The sequence below is a fragment of the Balaenoptera borealis genome, assembly GCF_965194805.1.
Source record: "Balaenoptera borealis genome assembly, chromosome: 16".
In the NCBI taxonomy this organism is placed as follows: Eukaryota; Metazoa; Chordata; class Mammalia; order Artiodactyla; family Balaenopteridae; genus Balaenoptera; species Balaenoptera borealis.
In genome coordinates this window covers 24,605,858-24,628,973 of record NC_138872.1, presented here as the reverse complement: position 1 = coordinate 24,628,973, position 23,116 = coordinate 24,605,858, and the positions used below count along the sequence as shown (strand labels likewise).

At 40.6% G+C, this 23,116-nt stretch overlaps 1 protein-coding gene across 3 annotated transcripts in view; it reads left to right on the top strand.

Annotated features, from left to right (window-relative positions):
* ACSS2 (acyl-CoA synthetase short chain family member 2) overlaps positions 1-23,116 on the top strand; it is a 46,580-nt gene that overhangs the window by 10,723 nt on the left and 12,741 nt on the right. For all 3 annotated transcript variants that reach the window (XM_082358834.1, XM_082358833.1, XM_082358832.1), the window contains exons 3-6: positions 22,010-22,101; positions 22,320-22,423; positions 22,671-22,743; positions 23,024-23,099. In XM_082358834.1, the coding sequence (XP_082214960.1) occupies positions 22,010-22,101; positions 22,320-22,423; positions 22,671-22,743; positions 23,024-23,099 (345 nt within the window). The remainder of the gene's footprint in view (positions 1-22,009; positions 22,102-22,319; positions 22,424-22,670; positions 22,744-23,023; positions 23,100-23,116) is intronic.

Below are 23,116 nucleotides of genomic sequence, written 5' to 3'. Positions count from 1 at the left end.
CTGGGTTGGGAAAGGGAAATATTCCAGGTACATGGAAGAGCAAGTGCAAAGGCCCTGAGATGGGAGTGTTCTGCTACCTGGGGTGTTTGAATACTAGCTAGGAAGTTAGTGTTCCTGAAGCAGTATTAGCTAGAAAAACAGAGTAGTAGGGAATGAAGTCAGCAGGACACTAGATTGTGTAGAACCTTGAAAGACTTTTGGGTTTTATTCACAGTGAAATGGGGAACCACTGGACAATCTTGAGCATAGAAGTGAAAATGATTTGACTTATGTTTAGAATCTGTCTTTGTGTTGAGAATAGACTGTAGAAGGGCAAGAATAGAAGCACGGAGATCAATTATGAGGCTATTATAGAAGTCCAGCTGAACAATGATGGTGATTTAGACTTTAGTAGTAGCTTGAAGGTGGTTAAAAGTGGTCAAAATCTGGCTCTATTTTGAGTGAAGAGCCCATGGAATTTGCTGACTTGGATTGGATTTGAGGAATGAGAGAAAGAGGAGTCAAGGTTATCTTCAGCAGTGGATGAGGTCCAGGAATGGGACATCTTGACTATTTTTGGAGACCTATGAAAAGATTTTATGCAGGGGAATGATGCAGTCACAGCTGGGTTTGGGAAGATTAATCTGGATTCATATGGAAGTGAGAGTGGAAAGTCAGAGAACTGAGAGTTTTGTTATTCAAGGTAGAGATGCCAGAACCGGGATATTGCTGGTGGGAATGGAATTGAACAATGAAATATTAGAGTAATTTAGAGGAAAGAAACCAACATAGGTAACTGGGTGTGTAGATGGTGGGGGCACAGACAGAGAAAGTGAGAGAGAAGAGTCAAGGGTTCCCTTAGTCTATATAACACTTTACCTCTTTCAGAGGCACACAGTCATCCGATCCAGAGGCTAAATTTGCCCTCAAGACTTTGGTTTTAACCTCTCTTGCACTTTCTTCCCCCTAACATGGCAGGTAGAAGTGTTAGTGGGGATTTATGTGTATATGTGTGAGAAGGAAATCAGTAACAAAGTTATTAGAAAAGTCATTCAGGGAGAGATAGTCAGTGAGGGATATTAGAGGTAGCTCAAGGAGTTAAAGGGATACTGGCGAACAGTGGGAGATTGGGGGATTAAGTAAACGGTGGGAGATTATGGGGAGTGGGTGGAAAGAGTGGTTGATGGCTATTATTCTGGTGATTTATATGAGCTGCTCAGTCTCTAGGTTATTCCAGGAGAGGAACCCAATCTCCAAAGCCCAAAATATTTGGTATAGTCCATTCCTTCTACTTTTTGCTTTGGGTTGCCTATGGCTATCATTATCTCTATACCATCTCCCCCTTCAACCTCAACTGAAATCACTGAAATCTCTCTCCACAGGCTCTGACTATTATTCAGTCCTTCCTTAGAAACTTCTGAGAAGCAGGTGACTTAGGACAGAAGCTCTGCTCTCAGGATCCCTGTATGTTCCTGAGTATGAATTCCAAAATATGATATTTAGAACTCTCCAGATCCTGGTGGGGTATGTGTGAGTGTGTGTATTTGAGGAGGTGGGGATGGTTGGGGAGGTGAGATAAGCCCATGGTCTGACAAGGAGAAGATGGTCAAGGTGACATGGAAAACCAGAGCCCTAGAGTGTGTTGTCTTAGCATTCATGTCCAAGGACTCTGTTAATTATCTAGGTCCATGTTCTGGAGTTCATTTCAGTGAACTAGATGATCACTAGTTGATCACTAGTTCAGTGAACTAGATGATCACTATGGGAAGGGAGGGACTTTTTTGTCCTCCATCTATATCTCCACTGGTTTCACAATAGTGTATTTACTTATTCAGATATACCATTTGACCCTTGAACAATGTGGGTTTGAACTGCATGGTCCACTTATATGCAGATATTTTTCAACAGTAAATACTACAGTACTGCATGGTCTGTGGTTGGTTAAATCAGCAGATATGGAGGAATCAAGGATATGGAGAGGCAACTGTAAGTTATATGCAGATTAACCCCTACGTTGTTCTAGGGTCAACTGTACTTGCTAAGGAAAAACACTCATTTGAGAAAGAAGATGGCCTCAGACCACTCTCTTCCCCTCTCTGGGCCTTCCCTTTGTGGGAGTGGTGGGAGATGAACTACTGATACTCTGCAAGGTCCCTTCCGACACTGACGTTTCAGGATTCTATGATTGTTTCTGAAGAGGAAGTCCTTTTTAGAAGTTCTGTTGCAACCTGTAGTGACTCTATGGTGACTCAGTAGGCAGGCTGGGCTTCTGTTGAGATGATGAAGGAAGAGGAGGATTTTAGAAGGGATGAAGAAGCTGAGGAAGAGAATCTGATCCCCTTGTCTGGTAATATGAACACTTTAGCATAAACGCTTTAAACTAATGGGAGATATGTGGGGAAATAACTATTGCTGGGAACAGTCTTTCTCCACTTGAATCAGGCAGGCAGATTGTGGAGGAGGACTGGAGGATTTCATGTTTAAGGTGGATCTCTAATTTTCTTCTCTCACTTCCCCTGAGTTTCAGACTCTTGATGCCTTAAAGAGCCACTCCCTAAAGTGATGAAAATGAAACAAGTAGGCTGTGCTGTCCAAGTCACTAGTCACTTTTTGGAAGTAGGTGGGATATGAATAATAAATGTATTATAATAATAATAGTATATGTTATACATTATTATATGTACTAACATATGTAATAATAAGTGTGTAATAAATGGAGACTGTCTTGAGGCCTGACTCAGTGTCCTGAGCCATGTCAGCTACCTGAGTTTGTGTCTGGGCTGACTTCTTATACCGGCGTATTAAGTAAATATTTAATGAGGAGAATGGCTTTAGATAATGCCCTTTTTCTGAGCCTTCTTTATCTCACTGGTAAACTGTCTGGGGTGAACAGGATACTTGCTAAAGTTACTTCTGTCACTGACCTTCAGAATTTCTATCACAAATGTAGGGAACTGCAGTGGCAAGGCAGCTAGGAGAGGTTGGGGGAAGGGGAGGAAGCCAGTACTGGCCTCTTGTCCTTTGAAGAGAGCAGGTAGTTAGGTGGGAGCATGGGTTCTTGCCTTAGGGAAGCCTCACATTTACAACAATAAGTACAGAAGGCTTGGAGCTGAAGATGGGCCTTCTGCCTTTTCCTGGATTTGGTATGGGAGAGTTTGGTCACTGGTAATGATTCCTAGCGTCTGATACCTTGAACCTCTGTGAGAATTTGAGACTCTCACTCCCAGACCTTTGAGGTCCACTTCCTGTACAAATCAGGAGTTGTAGCCCCAGTATCTCCATCCCCAACAATTCTCATAAGTGATCATTCTGATTCTGGAACACTACCAAGACCACAGAGTTCACACAATACCTATCCCATTGTTAGGCAGCTCTGTTACAAAGTTCTTAGATATATTACCTCTGTATAACTTTATCCCCATTCTATCCTCTTCCCTTGGTCTTAGTTCTGTGCTCTGGGGCCACATAGAATAATCCCATTCTTTTCTCCACAAGACATCCCTTCAGGTATTTGAGGGCAGTATCCCTTTGCCAGGCTGAATGTAGAATTATAGAAATCTAAATCTAGAAGATGCCTTGAAGATCATCTAGTTCAGTAATTTTCAGTTTTCTAAAAGCATTAGAATCCTTTTATTCAAATATAATATTATATGTATAGTGATTGACAGGATCTGGACTATGCTTGTGTTTCAGTAACTACTCCCACAAGTTGAGCAAATTGCCTTACCTTTTTAAACCTAAGTTTTCCCATGTGTAAAATGGGAACAATAATAGTTCCTAGGGACTTCCCTGGTGGTGCAGTGGTTAAGAATCTGCCTGCCAACGCAGGGGACATGAGTTTGATCCCTGGTCGGGGAAGATCCCACATGCCACGGAGCAGCTAAGCCTGTGCACCACAACTACTGAGCCTGTGCTCTAGAGCCTGCGAGCCACAACTACTGAAGCCTGTGCACCGCAAATACTGAGCCCACCACCACAACTACTGAAGCCCGTGTGCTGCAACTACTGAAGCTTGCCTGCCTAGAGCCCGTGCTCCACAACAAGAGAAGCCACCGCATGAGAAGCCCACGCACCCCAACGAAGAGTATCCCCCTCTCGCCGCAACTAGAGAAAGCCTGCGCACAGCAACAAAGACCCAACACAGCCAAAAAAATAAAAAATAAAATAACGGTTCCTAGACTGGTGTGAGGAATAATTGGAATAATCTGTGTAAAGGGCTTAGTGCTTGGCAAACAGTATGTTAGCTATTTTTATCATTATGCCAAAGCCTCATTCCTAAAACAGGAAAAAAGCAGAGCTGATCTGGTTGAAGCATAGATTGGAGGACCAGAGCTACATTCTGTTGGTTTCTTTACCTTGTCACTGTGGTCCCTGTGAGATCTGTGTGTGGAACCTCTAGGGATTTGCAGAACTCAGTTTGAAAACCCCTGATCTGGTCAGTGCTCTTGTTTTATGGATGAGGTAGTCCTGAGTCCACATTCCCAGGTTCCTTGTATGATATAGTTTCTTGAACAACTCCTTCATCATGCATGTTGGTCTCCTGTATACATAACTCTAGTTGGCCAATATCACTTACTAAGTATTCTACCTATGGTATGCCCTGGACGGGGAATTATCACCATTCTTTGCTCTGACCTTACATTAGCCCCATTGACAGCCGCTTTCTACCACTCAATTTACAATCTCCCATAATGCCTAAGACTTTTCTATTTATTCTAGTAATAAACTATGTCTCCTCTGTGTTGTACGTGTATAATTGTTCCCTTGTTTTTTTGAACCTAGGTATGGTTCACAAGAACACTTGGCAGATGAGGAACTTAAGGCTCAGAGAGTGGAAGTGACTTCGCCAGATCACATAGCAGTTGTAACTTGTTCTGGACAGAAGAACACTTACATTCTTTGTTATAAACACTATGCTTCTACTTCACAGACTTAGCTTCTTTGACAATCTGTCACTTATCTAGCCAGTAGTTTACTTAGATGGTTTAGGGCTGGCTTTAGAAATGCTGACTGCAATTTATAATGATAATTTATAAGGCTAAACACATTAAAGGGCAAACCTCAAAGAAATAACATCCTTTCCTTAGCTGAGATGTGTTCATTCATCCATTCATTAAACTTTTTTAAACTGAATATCTACTATATATAGTCTGCATACTACCTTGAGAATAGTGAGTGGGAGGCACAGGGCAATAGCAAGGGGACCAGTAAGGGGGCACTGACAACAGTTCAGATAAGATATGATAATGGAGACAACAGTAGAAGCTGTGAAAAGTGGTCAGATTTTTTATTTTTATTTTTTTGGCCACGCTGTGTGACTCGTGGGATCTCAGTTCCCTGAGACACCAGGGATTGAACCTGGGCCCTCATAAGTGAGAGCATGGAGTCCTAACCACTGGACCACCAGGGAATTCCCCAGATTTTGGAATATTTTGAAGGCAGAGCCAATAGGATTTGCTGATGAACTTGATGTGGGGTATAAGAGAATGGAGTCAAGAAACAAAGGTTTTTTTGTCTGAGCACTGGAAAAATGGAATTTCCATTAGTTGAATTGGAGAAGAAACTGGGAGGAGAAGCTTTGGGGGAGGATCATATGAAATTTGTGTTTCATACACAGAGATGTAAAATTGCAATTGTGGCAAGTGCTAGGTAGCCAATGAAGAATTTCAAGTAGAGATATGACATATCAGAGTTATATTTTGAAAAGATCACTCTCTTGATCATGTATATATTAAAAAAAACAAAAACCAAAACCCAGAAAGCCTACCTGAGGATCTGCAGGCAGAGGTCCCAACCATTGCTTTATGACCTTCGGCAAGTGATGACACCCTTCTGAGCCTCAGTTTTCTGACCTTTCAAATGGGGATAGCAAATCTTGTCCTCCCAATCTCAAAAAAAATGCTACAAGGATTAGCTGAGATGAAAGACAAGAAAACACACTGAAAAGATTTACTACTATGAGGTGGTGCTAATACTCATACATATTACACATGTCTAAGGGCACTGTTAGGCAGAAGGATTCAAGACTGGCAGCCACATATGACTTTTCTATACTTAACAAAATGTCCTTCTTTCCTCTGATGAACTTAACTTCTTTTCTCAAACTTGGCTCAAAATCCACCATTTCTAGGAAGTGTTTCATGACTGACCACACTTAAGTTATTTCTTTTGAATTCCTTTGGTGATTTCCTACTTCTGCATTTTCTTGTTCTCCTTGATTGCTGTTTCCCAATATTGGCCTGATGTGGTGGGTGGTTTAGAACTCTCCAATTAAAGATTTTAAGTTTATGAGAGTAAGGACTAGCCTCTCATTCCCTTTCCTAATTTGGCGAGCAGTAGGCTCTGATCATTGGGTGGCCACTCTGGCAAAGATCGTCCATTTCCAGTCCTCTGTGGCTTGGGAGTTTAGTAGGTAAAAAGTTTTGAGGTGGAGGAAGAGCCTTTAGTCTAGGAACCTCTCTGACTTTTCCTTACCTACAGAATAAAATTTAAACTAAGCATTTGCGGCCCTATATATATGAGCCCTCTCTAGTCTATATTATGAATCTTTAAAGTTTTGAAACATTCTTAAATTTATAGAAAAGTTACAAGTATAGCTCTTCCTCAGTTACTGGGGCCTGTGCTTAGGTAGAGACAGGAGAGTGGAGCTGACATGCCAGTGGCCTGGTGCTGTGTCTGTAGCAAAACGTGTGTGACCCCCCTGAGACCTTTTAAATCCCACTTCAACCAAGAGCTGAAGCTAATCAGCGAATATGGGCTCTGAACAAACATGAGGTCTGGAGGGTCAACTTTACTCTGGCCAAGAGCCGCTGCTGAACGCCTCTATTTGAAAGCAACACCCTGCTGCAGTGACTCACCTGCATCCAGGTGCTGTACGAGGTCAAGGTAAAGCTGGATTACCTGGGCCTGAAAATCAAGGATTTTTTGGGGAGGTCTTCAAACTTGCCTTGGCCAAGCGTATCCACCATGCCTGAGTGCTGATCTGCCAGCACCATATCAGGGTTTGTAAGCAGGGAGTGAACATGTGTCCTTCATTGTCTGCCAGGACTCGCAGAAGGACTTCTGTATTTTCCCTCTTCTCGCCTTACCGGGAGGCCTCACAAAGAGGAAGAAATGCCAAGAAGGGCCAGGGTGGGGCTGGAGCTGGCAATAACAATAGCAAGTTTAAGCTCCTCCATCCCCTACAACTGGTGGATTGTCTAATTATCTAGTCAGATAATAAAACAGGATCAACACTTAAAGAAAAAAAAGGAAAAAAAGGCAAGTTGCAAGTACAATACAAGTAACTTTTTTCTTGAACCATTTGAGAGTAAGATGCAGACCTTGAATAGTGTGTATTTCCAACAAGGACTTTCTCCTATATAACCATAATACAACTATCAAAATCAGGAAATCAACACTAATACACCACTACTATCTAATCCTCAGACTCCACTGAAGTTTTGCCAGTTGTCCTAATAATGTCCTTAATGGCAGAAGGATCCAGTTCACAATTAAACATGACATGTAGTTGTCATGTCTTTTTAGTCTTCTTCAATCTAGAATAGTCCCTTAGTCTTTTCTTGATTTTCATGGCCTTGACATTCTAGCTTTTCAATCTTTTTTTTAAAATAGTTTTTTAATATAATTTAAAAAAAATTTATTTAATTAATTTAGTTTTGACTGTGTTGGGTCTTCGTTGCTGCGCACGGGCTTTCTCTAGTTGCAGCGAGCGGGGGCTTCTCTTCGTTGTGGTGCGCGGGCTTCTCATTGCGGTGGCTTCTCTTTGTTGCGGAGCACGGGCTCTAGGCACACGGGCTTCAGTAGTTGTGGCTCACGGGCTCTAGAGCGCAGGTTCGGTAGTTGTGGCGCACGGGCTTAGTTGCTCTGTGGCATGTGGGATCTTCCTGGGCCAGGGCTCGAACCCGTGTCCCCTGCATTGGCAGGTGGATACTTAACCACTGCGCCACTGGGGAAGTCCGAGATTTTTTGAAATTTTATGAATTTTTCAACAGAGACCCCCAAAGAGTTGCCAATTTAAAATTTTATGAAGTAAGGATATTTTTCAAACTGCAAATATCAACTTATGTCACTATCACTCAATTAAAAATAATTTAACTGCATAAGAATAGGCAAGACATAACAGCAAAAAGTATAGTCCTTTATATCAAATAAATTAACTTTATGAAAAAACACAACTGATAGATGAAAATACTAGTATTTAGGATTGTCACTGGCCTGTAGACTGGCCTGTGTTTTCCCACTTCTGCATCTAAGCCAACCTTGTTCCTTTCTCCCTGAATTGGTCTGTTCCTTTTCTGGGCCAATCTAAACCTTGCTTGTTCTTTAAGAACCATTTGAAATGCCATCTTCTTGTGAAGCTTTTCCCGATTCTCCCTTTCCGACTCTCTTTCTTGCTCTCAGCCAGAATGAATAATAAAATCCAGACTTAGAAAGCACATTTAATGAAATATTCCACTCATTTACAGTTGAGGCAACTGAGACCCAGAGAAGTGAAGTAATTTGCAAAAGCTCTCACACTGTGAAAGGTAGTGAAGCTTGACCTAAAAATCTAGTTTTCCTGACTCCTAATCCAGAGCTCTTTCCCTGTCTATTTGTTTCCCTGTCATTGTAGCATTCTTGCCCAGGAATGAGAGAGCTTTAGTTGGGATGTAAGGCTTTGAGAACAGCTCTCATCTAGGGTTCTAAGGTCTGATGTATTTATTAAAAGCCTTATGGTTTTACTAGAGAATCATTATTTATTTATTTGCCCTGGAATACATAACATAGAGTTGTCCTTGCAGGAAACGTTTCTGTAGCATATCAACACATGCATTTCTGATTGATTTTTTTTAATTGAATTGTATACTTTGTATTTTTTTAATTAATTAATTAATTTTTATTTTTGGATGTTTTGGGTCTTTGTTGCTGCACGCGGGCTTTCTCTAGTTGTGGTGAGCAGGGGCTACTCTTCATTGCGGTGTGGGGGCTTCTCATTGTGGTTGCTTCTCTTGTTGTGGAGCACGGGCTCTAGGCACACGGGCTTCAGTAGTTGTGGCACACGGGCTCAGTAGTTGTGGCTCATGGGCTCTAGAGCGCAGGCTCAGCAGTTGTGGCGCACGGGCTTAGTTGCTCCGTGGCATGTGGGATCTTCCTGGACCAAGGCTTGAACCCATTTCCCCTGCATTGGCAGGTAGATTCTTAACCACTGCGCCACCAGGGAAGTCCTCTGATTGACTTTTGATGAGAGGCTTATTTTTGAAACCAGTGTTTGTTTCTTTTTTGACCATGTTTTAATACATGGAAATCTATCCAGATGAGTAGTCAGACAGGCCCCTTGTTGAACTTTAGTTTCAGCTACTCTTGAGGATTACTGTCTTATCTTTTTTATTCTTCTTATTATTATTGAGGTGTAGTTGACTTATTATATTAGTTTCAAGTGTTCAAACTACAATATTGTAGTTTGATATTTTTATGGATTATACTCCAAATAAAGTTATTAAAATATTGACTGTATTCCCTGTGCTGAACATTACATCCTTGTAGCTTATTTATTTTACATCTAGTAGTTTGTATCTCCTAATCCCCTTCACATATTTTGCTCCTCTCCCCACCCCTTTCCCCCCAAGGTAACACTAGTTTGTTCTCTGCATGTGTGAGTCTGTTTCCGTTTTGTCTTATATGACATCCAAACTGACAGAAACCTAATTTTTTTGTATGGACAGCTATGCTCCACAGACAATCCATTAGCTTCTAGCAGCAGAGTTGTTGTTGTTAGATTCTTTTTTCCTCTGACTTTTATTGTTTTAGGTCTTACATTTAGGTCCTTGATCCATTTTGAGTTAATTTTCATATATGCCAGGTAAATGCAACTTATGGTCAGGTAAGGGTTCAACTTATGGATAGTCATGCTCCACGGACAATCCACTAGCTTCTAACAGCAGGTTTTAAAAAAATTAATTTTGTAGATATTTATAGAAATGTGCCAGGCACTGTACAAAGTACAAAGAATGTAGCAATAAGCATGAGAAATCTGGTCCTTGTCCTCACGGAGCTCACAACCTGATGAGGGCAAGATTTTTACTTGTGAGCCAGAATTTTATTTAGGAAGGAAATGTTGGGGATAATGTGTTTTTCCTTATTTCCAGGGGGAGTGGGGACATGTCTCTAGGAGCAAATAGGTGTACAAGTGCTCCTGTGACACTTGGGCATTGATTGCCAAGGACTGTGAATATAGACATATGTGGGCTTCCTTGCCTGAGGTTTTGGATCTTTCAAAATCTTCAGAATACTGAAGAGATCTTGGTGGGTATGATCTTGACCATAGGCTAAAGCTCAAAGTGGATGGGAGTCTTCTCTGCTTCTTCACAGTACTCCTGGAGATTCTTAGGAGAGAGGCTTCTCCATGTTCATTTAGGTATAATCCAAATTGGTATAGTGGAACAAATACTAGCCTGGAAGTCAGAAACCTGGAACCTAGTTACAGATTTCTCCTGAATTCTCCTTGTGTGGCCTTGGCAATCCATGTCCTCTGGATTTCTTGTATCTTTAAAACAGGGATAATAATACATGTTCTACCTACTGCAAAAGTAGCTGTGAAGATCAGGTGAGGGAACTGTACTCGTGTAATGAATTAGCTGGATTCTTATTTGATCTACACAAAAACCGGCAAGGCAGGCATACAGGTTTCATTATTTTTATTTATTTGTTATCTACCTCAGCTAAGTTTGTTCTTTTTTTTTTTTTTCCCAAGTAAAATCTCATTTCTCTGAAACTGACTTTTAAGACCCATTCTCCTGCCTCTGAAACGAAGAAATGATAATCAAGGAGTCTAAGATACATTAGTGATTATCCCCCTCTTCTTGACTCCTTCCTCCCATCTTATACTTTACAGAGAAGAAAACAGAGGCTCAGAAAAGAGGGGAAATTTTGTGCAAATTCATACATTGAATTAGGGGTAAACAATAATCTAGGTCTGGTGACTCCAAATAATTACCTGAGGATCTTGTTAATAATCCAGATCCCTGGACCCCACCCAGCCTATTGAATCAGAATTTTCAGAGGGTAAGACTTCTGACTTGTATTTTTAAAACCTCCTCAGATGTTTCTGATGTGGTGGGCAGTGACAGGGTGTCTTTGAAAAATAATTCGATTAGTAATCTAATGCCTAAAAGAATTTTGAAAAATTATGTAGCTCTTCACACATTTTAAAGGTCACATTTAAACATTTTATTGTAATATTAAATAATTGCGAAGAATTTAATTTCCAATGTGTTTTTTATTGTATACATGTATATATTTTATATATCTTTTTCAAAATCTTGAAACTGCAAATTTAGCTCATATAATTTATAGAAGATGTTTATCATATTACCTAATTTGAACAGCCAGTTCTCACTGTCAACATAGCCAAATCAGATTTACTTTGTTAGAAAATGCCTAACTTCTTTTTCAGTTAAAACAGTTATGCTAATATATGACCTGTGATAACTATTTAACTTCTGAATTATAATTCTAGGAGAAATAAGGCAAGTAGACTTGCCATGAGTTTGTCAATTAAGATGTTGCTCCTTTCAATATTGATTTCTTATGGAAGCTCTCTGATTTGCTTTCTTGGGGCTCTCCCTCTGAAGTTATGCATTTTCAAACTGTCCCTTTGTTTGGCACTCTGGAGGTTTTTTTTTAACCTCAGCATTGTATAGGCATAATAAGGTTTGGGATAAGAGAGAGAGAGATGGCATTTTTTTATAAAGTGGGAGAAAGAAAGTGGGAAAGGAGAGCCAACTTAGATCAATGTTAGGAAAGATTACATATGAAAGTTGAGTCTCTGGACACTTATTCTCTTAAAACTTTTCCTGCTCAGGTACTTACAGGAATAGAGTACTCTAGCTTGAGAACTACTGATTTAAACTATGATATCTACCTAAATAACAAAGAACCATTGAAGTGAATATTTTTGCATGTGTCTGTTATACTTGAGAGACTTGATGTACATGTAGTATGTTGTTCCTGGCTGTTCATCCCACTTTCTTTTTCTAACCCAGGCATATTCCTGTTTAAGGCAGCATTCCAAATGCTGTGATAATAAAGGAGCTAAGAGGGCTGCCCTCATTCGCTTGTTTTGAGGAAGGCTAGCATAGTTGTTCCATCCAGGAACAACTGGATGGTAGGAATGAATGTGTATGATTTCCCTACTGTAAGCAGGCATGTAGGCAACGGGAAAAGGGTTACCTTCTATACTGGTCCAGGTCTGCCTTCTCAACAGAGAAGATGTGTGGAATCCAACTGTCACCAAAGCCACTTTGGCCAGGGGGAACAGGCACAAGGTCTCTGGAGCAAAGCCTGAAAATAGCTGGCAGGAGAACAGGGTGTAATTATAGCTCAAACTGCAAAGCACGTGTCCCACAGCCTGAACCGCATATCCAAGGGCTTCTTCCAGTCTCTTCTATGGCATAGAGTCCAGAACTGAGCCCACTGTAGGGGCTCAAGAAACTCTTCTTGATATGTTTCCAAATCCCATTCCATAAGTTTTAAATATTTTTCCTCTGTGTCTGTTTCCTGCTGCCTGTTTAGCATCTGTCTTCTTCATTTGTATCCTCTATTATCCCCTCTTTCCTTCCATGTTTTCTCTCTCTGATCAGCCTAGATCTGGGTGATCATGTAAGCAGAGTTTATTTGTTCATACTTTTATCCATTCATTTCACAATTATGTATTAAGTGCCCACTGTGTGTCAAACTTTGTGCTAGGCACTGAGGAGGAAACAGATAAAAGGATGTCCTGCCTGCCTTTAAGGAACTCACAATCCAGTGAGGGAAACAGGTGTATACATATGACTATAATGCTAAAAACAAAACAAATAAGTGCCAAGTCTTTAGGCAAATAGAAAGAGACAGTATGAATGAATGAACAGTATGAATGAATGAACAGTATGAATGAATGAACAGTATGAATGAATGAACAGTATGAATGAATGAACAGTATGAATGAATGAATGAATAGTGCTATGGTACAATCTTTGAGGAAAGGATGATTTGTATAGATGTCTGCTTTTTTTCCCAAATTAATCTGTGTGCTTTTTGCAATTCTAATCAAAACCACAGTAAGTTTAAAAATTTTTCAGATATAATTCATAGCATATAATTTACCCATTTAAAGTACAATTCAGTGACTTTTGGCATATTCAAAGAGTTGTGCAACCATCATCACAATCAATTTTAGAACATTTTCACCACCCCAAAAAGAAACCGCATACTCATTAGCAATCACTCTTCATTTTCTTCCAACTTTTCTTGCCTCAGCCCTAGGCAACCACTAATCTACTTTTTGTCTCTATGGCTTTGGCTCTTCTGCACATTTCACATGAATAGAATCATACAATATGTGGTCTTTTGTGTCTAGCTTCTTTCACTTAGCATAATCTTGTCAAGGTTCATCCATGTTGTAGCATGTATCAGTACTTCATTACTTTTTATGCAGAATAATACTCCATTGTATGGATATACCATATTTTATTTATCCGTTCTTCAGTTGATGTATATTTGGATTGTTTTCACTTTTTGATATCATGAATAATGCTGCTACAAACTTTGTGTACAAGTTTTTGTATGGATGTATGTTTTCAATTCTCTTGGGTGATCATAGCTATACTAAAATCCACATTTGGTGGACTTTAACCCCACAGTTCTCAGGACTCCTACACTTTGATTTTCTTTTTTATGCTAATTCTGGTTTTGGAAACAACATTGCCCTTTTGGAGGCCATGTCATTTAGCAGGAGAATACCCTGAACTAGAGACATATAGACTCTAGAGCTAGCCACGGGTGACTGTTAATATTTAAAATAGATTAAATTAAATTAAATTAAAATTCAGTTCCTCCACCATATTTCAAGTGTTCAATAGCTATATGTGGCTTGTGGCTACCATACTGGATAGCTCTGCTTTAGAATAATGCTGCTACTAATGTGCTAAGTAACTTCGAGGCCATCACTTCCCATCTGTGCATTAGGTTTCTCATCTGTAAATAAGGGTGGTGAACATCAAAAGCCCTATCCTCCTCTGGCATTCTAAGTGATTTATGATTCAGTCTTTGGTATTTGCCTCCTTCCACCTCCTCCTCCAGCCTTTTTCCCTGTTCAGCCAGGAGTACCCAGAGGGAATATTAAGCTGCTAATTGGTCAAGTTATGTTGCTCCCACTCCCTGCTCCCTTGGTGAAAGGGAAAATGACTTGAGGGTATACTTATATCTAAGTGCTTCACATTTGTGCAGTGCTTTATGGATCATAGAACACATTATTTCTTAATTTTACAGAATCAAAGAATCTCAAAGTTGGAAGGGCCTTAAAGGTCATCTCAAACTTCACTGAACATGAATCACATGGTTGCTTATAAAATGAAAATTCCAAGGACCCCACTCCCTCAAGAATGATCAGGTAGATGTCAGGGTTTCCCTGGTCCAACCTGCACACTCCTATGCTTCTGGACAGCTCTGACATTTAGAAAGGCTTTCCTTATATTGAACTCTCCCAATTGACCTAGCTCTTCCATTTATAATTACAAAATGCTAGTCTGCTTCTTTCCCATAATTATCCTTCAGGTTCATTCATTCAGCAAGTATTTATTGAGCATCTACTATATACAGGGTTCCTTGCAAGGTACGGGGGGTTCAGCAGTGAACAAGACTAAAATGGTCTCTGCCTTCAGGAAGCTTACAGTCTAGTAGGGGAGACAGACAATTAGCAAAAAAAAAAAAAAGTAAGTAAATAATAAAATAATTACAGCTTGAGAAAAATGCTATGAAAAAAATAAACACTTTTGTGATGAAGAATAACAGGAAGGACTAATGCTACTTGGGGTGGTCATGGAAAACCTTACTAGGAAGTGACAGTTAAACTGAGATCTGAAACATGAGGTAGAGCAAACCATTCGAAGAGTTCAAGAAAGATAGGAAAAGAACATGGCATGTTCTGTCGGTCAGAAGGCTAATGTGTTTGGAGTCTATTAAGCAGAATGGGACAATGACATAAGATGAGTTGAAGAAGATACAAGGCATAGTAAAAGTTTGGATTTTCTTCTGCATGCAATGGAAGCCACTAAAGGGTTTTAAGCAGGAGGTGCTGTAGTCTGGTTTGTGTTTATAATAGGTCATTTTGGTTTATGTGTGGATTGGAAGGGGGCAAGAGTGAAGTGGAAGACCAGTTAGGGGCCACTGTGGTCATCCAGGCAAGAGATGAAGGTGGCTTCTGCTAGGGTTGAGGCAACAGGGATACAGATATTTGAGACTTACTATCATGCCTCTCAGTATCTTCTCACCTCCAGGCTAAACAGATCAGTCCAGTCTTCCTTTTATAACAGGTTTGACTCCTCTCATCGGGATGTTTCTCCTCTGGAAGACCTAACCCACTAGGTTAGATCCTGCCTTCTGATGCTTCTGTGAAGAACCCAGTTTTCCCCACCTATTTTTTTCCTCAGCTTTTTCCTCCTATCTTGTGCCTTACTTTTCTGCTAGTCTAGGGAACTAAAATCTCCAATCCAATGACTATCCTTCTCATATTAAGAGGAGAGCTCTAGTATTCCCTGTCATTAATCAATCATAAGTTTTTCAATTATTTGACCATGAACCTTAAGTACTTACTGTGCCTACTGTGCTTAGAGGAGACAGAAACGAAGAAGACATGATCCCTGCCCTTCAAGAACCCAGGGTATAAGGGGAAATTTAAGGCCCCAATAAATGCAATACAAGGTAAACCAATAGATCACAAGGAAAGTGAGATAAAGGGACTCGGAAGGAAGAAAGAACTTTCAGCTTTGAGGTAGGTGGGGAAAAAGAGAAACTAGGGAAGACTTCATGGAAGATGTTACCTTGGAGCACCTGGGGCTGCGGGGTGGACCAGAAGTGCTCTTTTATATGGAGTGGTCAAGGATGACCTCACTGAGAAGCCAACATTTGAGCAATAACTCAAAGATAGGGAATAAGTCATGTGGCTATCTGGGGGAAGAATGCTCAAGTAGAGGGCAAAAGCTCTGAGGCAAAGTGTGCTTGGTGTTCTTGCCAAACAGTGTGGAGGCTGTGTGGCTGGAACAGAGAGAGAGAGGGAGAGGAAGAGAGAATGGGAGTACTTGAGGACAAAGAGGTAATGAGGGAATAGATCATGTAGGAACTAGTAGGCCAGTGTGAGGACTTGCATTTTGAGCAGAGGAATGACATGATCTGACTTACCTAATGGTGATTTTGGACTATGATAGTAGAAGTAGATGTGAAGGAAAGTAGTCTAATTCTACATATATTTTAAATCAGTAATGGATTACAGTAAAATTTGGAGAGTATAAGGGTAAGGTAGTTGCAGAAGTTTTCCTGGAGGAAAAAGATGAGAAGATTATATACTTTGAGTTGTTCCATACCGTATGGCCTCCAGGTGAGAGGGAAGTAGTTGGGTCTACAGCAAGTGTTCCCAATCTGTAGCCCATCAGCTAAATCTCTCATTAATTGTTTTGTTTGACCACAGTGTTTAAAACTTTTAAAAATTAATTGTCATAAAATAGATAACTAATGAGAACCTACTGTATAGCACAGGGAACTCTACTCAGCGCTCTGTGGTGACCTAAATGGGAAGGAAATCTAAAAAAGAGGGGATATATGTATACGTCTAACTGATTCACTTTGCTGTACCAAAGAAACTAACACAACATTGTAAAGCAACTATACTCCAATAAAAATTAATTTAAAAAAATTAATTGTCAACACTTAAAAATTTAGAAACAGATTTCAGGCCTCTTTGAAAAACTGAAAAAATTGGCAACATTGAGACCTTATTCCCAGAGGGCAAAGTTAATAGACACTAAGTTTAAGTACTAGATGCCTCTTCTTGCCAGAGCATGTGTTCTCCAGTTTTCCAGTCCCTGCCTCTCCCTATTGTCCCCCCAAAACTAAGTGTCATTGCACATATGCTGCTATTTTCTTTTATGGATATATTAAAAGGTTTTATTTACTTATTCAAATTTTAAAATTATGAAACATTCCAAACATATCATTTTCTACACTTGACACATATTGATATTTCACCTAGGCTTTTTTTAATTGAAGTATAATTTACTTACAATATTATATTGGTTTCAGGTGTATAACATAGTGGTTCAATAGTTTGGTTTTTTTTTTTCCTTGTGGGATTTTTTTTTTTTAATTCAAACAGAAAGTCACAAAAATTATAATCATCCTCATCAGTTCACTCAGTCCCATGTAATTAATTTCTTTTTTCATCTTGATCTTTTGTTAGCCCTTTTATGAGTTCATCAGTTTTTCATTAGAGTTCTGAAAATGCTTATTCATTCAGTTCAGCAGTACAGTCAGTTACCAGAAACCTGTACTTGTCAGAGTCTTTTCCATGAATTCCTTGAAGATGAAACCCTTATGATTCGATAGTTTTATACATTACAAAAATGATCACCACAATAAGTCTAGCTACCATCTGTCACCATACAAAGTTATAGTATTATTGACTATATTCCCTGTGCTGTACATTACATCCCCAAGACTTTTTTATTTTATAACTGCAAGTTTGTACCTCTTAAGCTTCTTTGCCTGTTTCACCCATCCTTCCCCCCTGCCCAGCACCCCCCAGCAACCTTTAGTTTGTTCTCTGTATCTATGAATCTGTTTCTGTTTCATTATGTTTGTTTGCTTTGTTTTTAGAGTCCACATATAAGTGAAATCATATGGTATTTGTCTTTCTCTGTTTGACTTACTTCATTTAGCATAATACCCTCTAGGTCCATCCATGTTATCACAAATGGCGAGATTTCGTTCTTTTTTTTTTTTTTCCAAATATTTTTGCCATTCTGTGGGTTGTCTTTTCAATTTCTTTTTTTTTAATTAATTAAATTAATTTATCTATTTATTTTTGGCTGCATTGGGTCTTCATTGCTGCGCGCAGGCTTTCTCTAGCTGCGGCAAGCGGGGGCAGCTCTTCGATGCGGTGCTCAGGCTTCTCACTGCAGTGGCTTCTCTTGTTGCGGAGCACGGGCTCTAGGTGTGCGGGCTTCAGTAGTTGTGGCACATGGGCTCAGTAGTTGTGGCTCGTGGGCTCTAGAGCGCAGGCTCAGTAGTTGTGGCGCACGGGCTTAGTTACTCCGTGGCACGTGGGATCTTCCCGGACCAGGGCTTGAACGCATGTTCCCTGCATTGGCAGGCGGATTCTTAACCACTGCGCCAGCAGGGAAGCCTCTGAACCCTATTGATTTTTGAGTTTGCAGCTCCCAGTGTAGAAGAAAGAGGCCTGGACCCTGAGTCCTGGTCCCTGATCTGCCACAAACTATTGTACAATGTGACCTTGAGCACAGCAAATGGTCTCCTTGGAGTTAGGAGACTAAATTGGATGTTCTTTTATTTTTATTTTATTTTTTTAACATCTTTATTGGAGTATAATTGCTTTACAATGTTGTGTTAGTTTCTGCTGTATAACAAAGTGAATCAGCTGTATGTATACATATATCCCCATATCCCCTCCCTCTTGCGTCTCCCTCCCACCCTCCCTATCCCACGCCTCTAGGTGGTCACAAAGCAAAAATCTCTTAACATCCTAGAGGGCTGAGACTAGTACTTTGTCCCCTCCCCTCTCCCAACCAGCCAGGGGCCCCAGCTGGGTGTGTATGTCAGAGAAAGAAGACACTGGAAGGAGTAAGGTGCCTATATCAATAATGTATAACTTAAGCCCAGAGCCAGGGAGAGGGATGTACACTCTGTGTGTGTAACTGGAAGTGGGCTCAAGTAAGCTGTTCTTGTATAGCTTTGTGCTTATATATTCCTGGGCACCTTCTATGTACCAGGCTCTATTCTAAGTGCTAGGGGTGTAGCAATGAACAAAACAGACAAGGTCTTTGTTTTCATGGAGTTTATATTCCAGTAGAAGATGCAGATAATATACAAATGAATAAAATACATGAGATAATTTCAAATCATAGAAAGTTCCATGAAGAAAATGAAACAGAATAATGTGATAGAGAGTTTCTGGTGGGGCAAGCTGTACACATACGTGGGTACATAAATGTGTGGTACATACATACACTTGCCTAGGTTCATATACTTATGCTCTTTGTGCCTATGTGTGCAAATAAGCAGCTTGTATTTCTACAGTGTTTTTATATTAGTATATATGATTTTATGTATGTGAATGCATACAGGTCAGCTGGTATGCATGGGTGTGTTGTATATGTTGGCATTTAGCTGTAACTAGAGATGTTCTGGTGTGCCACTCATCAGTGAGCCAGTTTTGGAAATGGCTTTTTCGCATCTGGCCTTCAGGGCCATTTGCCAGCTTCCTGTCTCCCCGTTCCTTCCCACTTTAGATAGCTCTCTGTGCTTGTCTCCTCTCAGCCCTAGGAGGGCTAAGCCAAGGAGAGGATAGTAACTAACTCATCTATCCAGGAACTGGAAAGAAGCTGATAATCTTCTGTGAAATCTCCAAAGGCCTGGCTTCCCTGCTAGTCGCTGTCCTTCACAGCATGAGGAGAAAGAGTCCTGACTTGAAATCAGAATACCTGAGGATCTGTTCTTGGCTCTGCCACTTATTATTGTGTGACCTGGACCAAGTTACTACGTCTCTCTGAGTTTCAGTTACCTCCTTCATAAGTACTCTGGGTAGTAAGGAAGAGGGAGCAAAATGACCTTTATGGGGGGCTATGTGGTGCTGGAGCCTGAAGGAGGTGGGAAGGCATTCTGAGCAGGGGCAATGGCATGATTAAGAGTGTGGACGTGGGACTTTGTGTATAAGGGAAGCCAGGCGGAACCTACTTAGAATAAAATTCAGACTTCTTACCATGCCTACAAGGCCCTATGTGTTCTGGATGCTGCCTACCTCTGATTCTTACCCCCCTTCTTGCTCACTATGCTCCAGCCATACTGGCTTCCTTTCTGTTCTTTGAATAGGCCAAGCTCTTTACTACCTCAGTGCCTTTCCAAATTTTGATGTTCTCTTTGCCCAGGATACTCTTCCGAAGACCTTACATAGTTGCCTACTTCTCATTACTTGGGTCTTAGCTCAAATATCATCTCTCCAGAGAGAGGCTTTCCCTGACCATCTTACTTAAAGTAGCTATCCTCTAATATTTATGAATATTTAAAATGTACATATCCTTTGACTCAACAATTTCACTTCTACTAATTCATCCTACAGGTATATTTTCAAGTGAGTAAATGACATATTAAAAAAGATATTCATTGAAATATTTATTTGTTAAATATAAATTATGGCATACACAAACAGTGGAACATTATGCAGATGACAAAGAAAATGAAATAGCACTGTAAGTCTTAATGGAAGATAATGTCAAGATATATTGTTAAATTTCAAAATAAAGCGAGATGATCAAGCTCTGTACTTAAGATTTGTGCAGTTTATTGGATGTGTATTATATTTAATAAAAAACAAGATACAGAGTAGTGTGTATTGTATGCCATCATTTGTATAGAAAAAAAAGAGAATACATAAACATAAATGCATGTATATATGCTTGTCTAATAGGCCTGTCCTATCGTTGAAGCAGCTCTTTCCCACCTCCCCATTCCGTGCTTGGTTGGGGACTGTGAGTACTTATTTCTCTTCTGAACAGCATTAAAATTCAGTTTTTTAAATTCATTTTTAAAATTTCCAACTTCAACGATATCCCAAGGACCTTATGAAAGATGCTAGCCTTCTAGCAAAGTGATTTCTTGGTTACTCCTCACTAGTTCAGTTGCCCTATACCCTTCATCTTACTAGGAGTGGCCCTGTCTGCATACTGACTATTTCTGGAAAGTTACACAACATAGTAGTTACAGTGGTTGCCAGGAGGCAGGGTGATTGGAGGATAGGGGTGGGAGGGACACTTCTCATTACATATCTTTTTATGCAGTACCATTTGTATGTATTACTTATTTGAAAATCATAAAATTGAAAAATAATACTGAGGGGAATATTCTTATAGTTAAATCTTTGCATACAGTCTGAAAGTTCCTTAAGATGTCTTTTTGAAAATTATTTCTCAGTCATTATTATGTCATTCTTTATATCCTTCATAATGCTTATAATCTGAAATTATCTTGGTTATATTTTTTACTTGTGTATTTCCTGCACTATCATTGGAATATAAGCTCCATGTTGTCAGGGATCTTGCTTATCTTGTTCATCAGTGCCTTATTTCTATACATATATATAGCACATAGGAGTTGAATAAGCAAATGAATAAATGAAAGAATGACTGAAAGAAACCAGGCTGAAGCCTAGACAGGAGTAGGAGGCAAGGCTGAGGAGGTAGAAATCAGCTGATAGAGGGTAGTGATTCTTAACTTTAAATGTGCATCAGAATTACCTACTGATTCTTTTTTTTTTTAATTCTTATTGGAGTATAGTTGATTTACAATGTTGTGTTAGTTTCAGGTGTACAGCAAAGTGAATCTGTTATACATATACATATATCCACTCTTTTTTAGATTCTTTTCCCATGTAGGCCATTACAGAGTACTGAGTAGAGTTCCCTGTGCTATACATTAGGTCCTTATTAGTTATCTATTTTATATATAACCTACTGATTATTTATACCAGCTTGTAGTAAAGAAGCAGATTCTTGGACGTTGTGATTGTGATTCTAAGTTTGGGCTCAGGAATCTACATTTTAACAAGTTCCCTAGGTGACTTGGGTACAAGTCATCTGGAGACCACACTTGAGTAACACCAGTGCAGTGCTGACATCACTTTCAGGAAGAATCACATCCATGATATAAGTTCTCCTTAATACATGCCTAGGATGGAAGAGAGAAAACCATCATCCCATTTTATCAAATTAAATGAGGTTCAGAGATGGCAGTGCATTTTCCTGTGACACACAGCTTGTGAATAAAGTATACCTTGTAAAGCCAGTGTATCTGACCAGTCAGCTCAAGGTGTGGTGGCAGATGGCTCACCCTCACGGGACATTCCCAGGCCTTGGTGTTACTGAATGGATTTTATGACTGTTCCTATTTTTTTGTTTGGGGAAGAGGTCATACTCCCTAATGACTGGCTCTTTCTGATGTATCTCAGGGAGGGCAATGAGCCAGAGGAGACCACCCAGATCACATACCGTGAGCTTCTGGTCCAAGTGTGTCATTTCAGCAATGTTCTCCGAAAACAGGGTGAGTGTGGGGATATGGGGAAAGGACTGGAAAGCCCAGCCTTGGGGTATCTGAGGACTTGGTGGAAGTAGATAAGGAATAGAAGGAATCTGGTAACAGAGGAACTGAAAAGGTCAGCTGCGGGGGCGGGGGTGTGGCAGCGGGTAACTGGATGAGAGGGAGCACGTAGCAGCAGGTGGGGTCCACCATGGTCCATAGTCTGTGTCCTTTACCTGCAGGCATTTGCAAGGGCGACCGAGTGGCCATCTACATGCCCATGATACCGGAGCTCGTGGTGGCCATGCTGGCGTGTGCCCGCCTTGGGGCTCTGCACTCCATTGTGGTAGGAATTTGGGCTGGAAAAAGGGGCCTGGTGGGGGATAGGGCTCAGGAGAAGTAGGTTGGGCCTGGATGATGGAGGGTCTTAAGAACCAGACTAAGGAGTTTAGAATGTCATAGGTTCCTTATCAGTTATCCAGTTTCTTCTATGACCTTGGCTTAGAGACCCTGAAGGTTTTATAAGTGACTCCTTTCCTTGTTCACTCGATCCCTGGGTCGCCCTCTCCTTCAGTCTTTCTTCCCTTCCCTAGTTTGCGGGCTTCTCTTCAGAGTCTCTTTGTGAACGGATCCTGGATTCCAGCTGCAGCCTTCTCATCACTACAGGTGACTACTTCTCTCACCCCTTCTCCAAAACCCCCACACCCAAAGTCTTGGTCTTCAGTCAGCTAGTTGGTATTTGGGACTGCTCGGCGTAAAGGGTAGGGGCAGCCTACCCTTCGTCTCCTGGTTCCACCTCAGCCTACCCTCTGTCAGCTCAAATCAGCTGGAAGAGCCAGAGACAAGAGGCCTACCCAGGAGGACTGTGGACATTGTGCTCACTAGGGAGAAAGGGCTAGGAGTGTGGTGCCTTCCTAAGGCTTGGAATGTCTGTTGCTCCCCAAAGATGCCTTCTACAGGGGGGAAAAGCTTGTGAACCTGAAGGAGCTGGCTGACGAGGCCCTGGAGAAGTGTCGGGAGAAGTAAGTGTGTTTGGTCT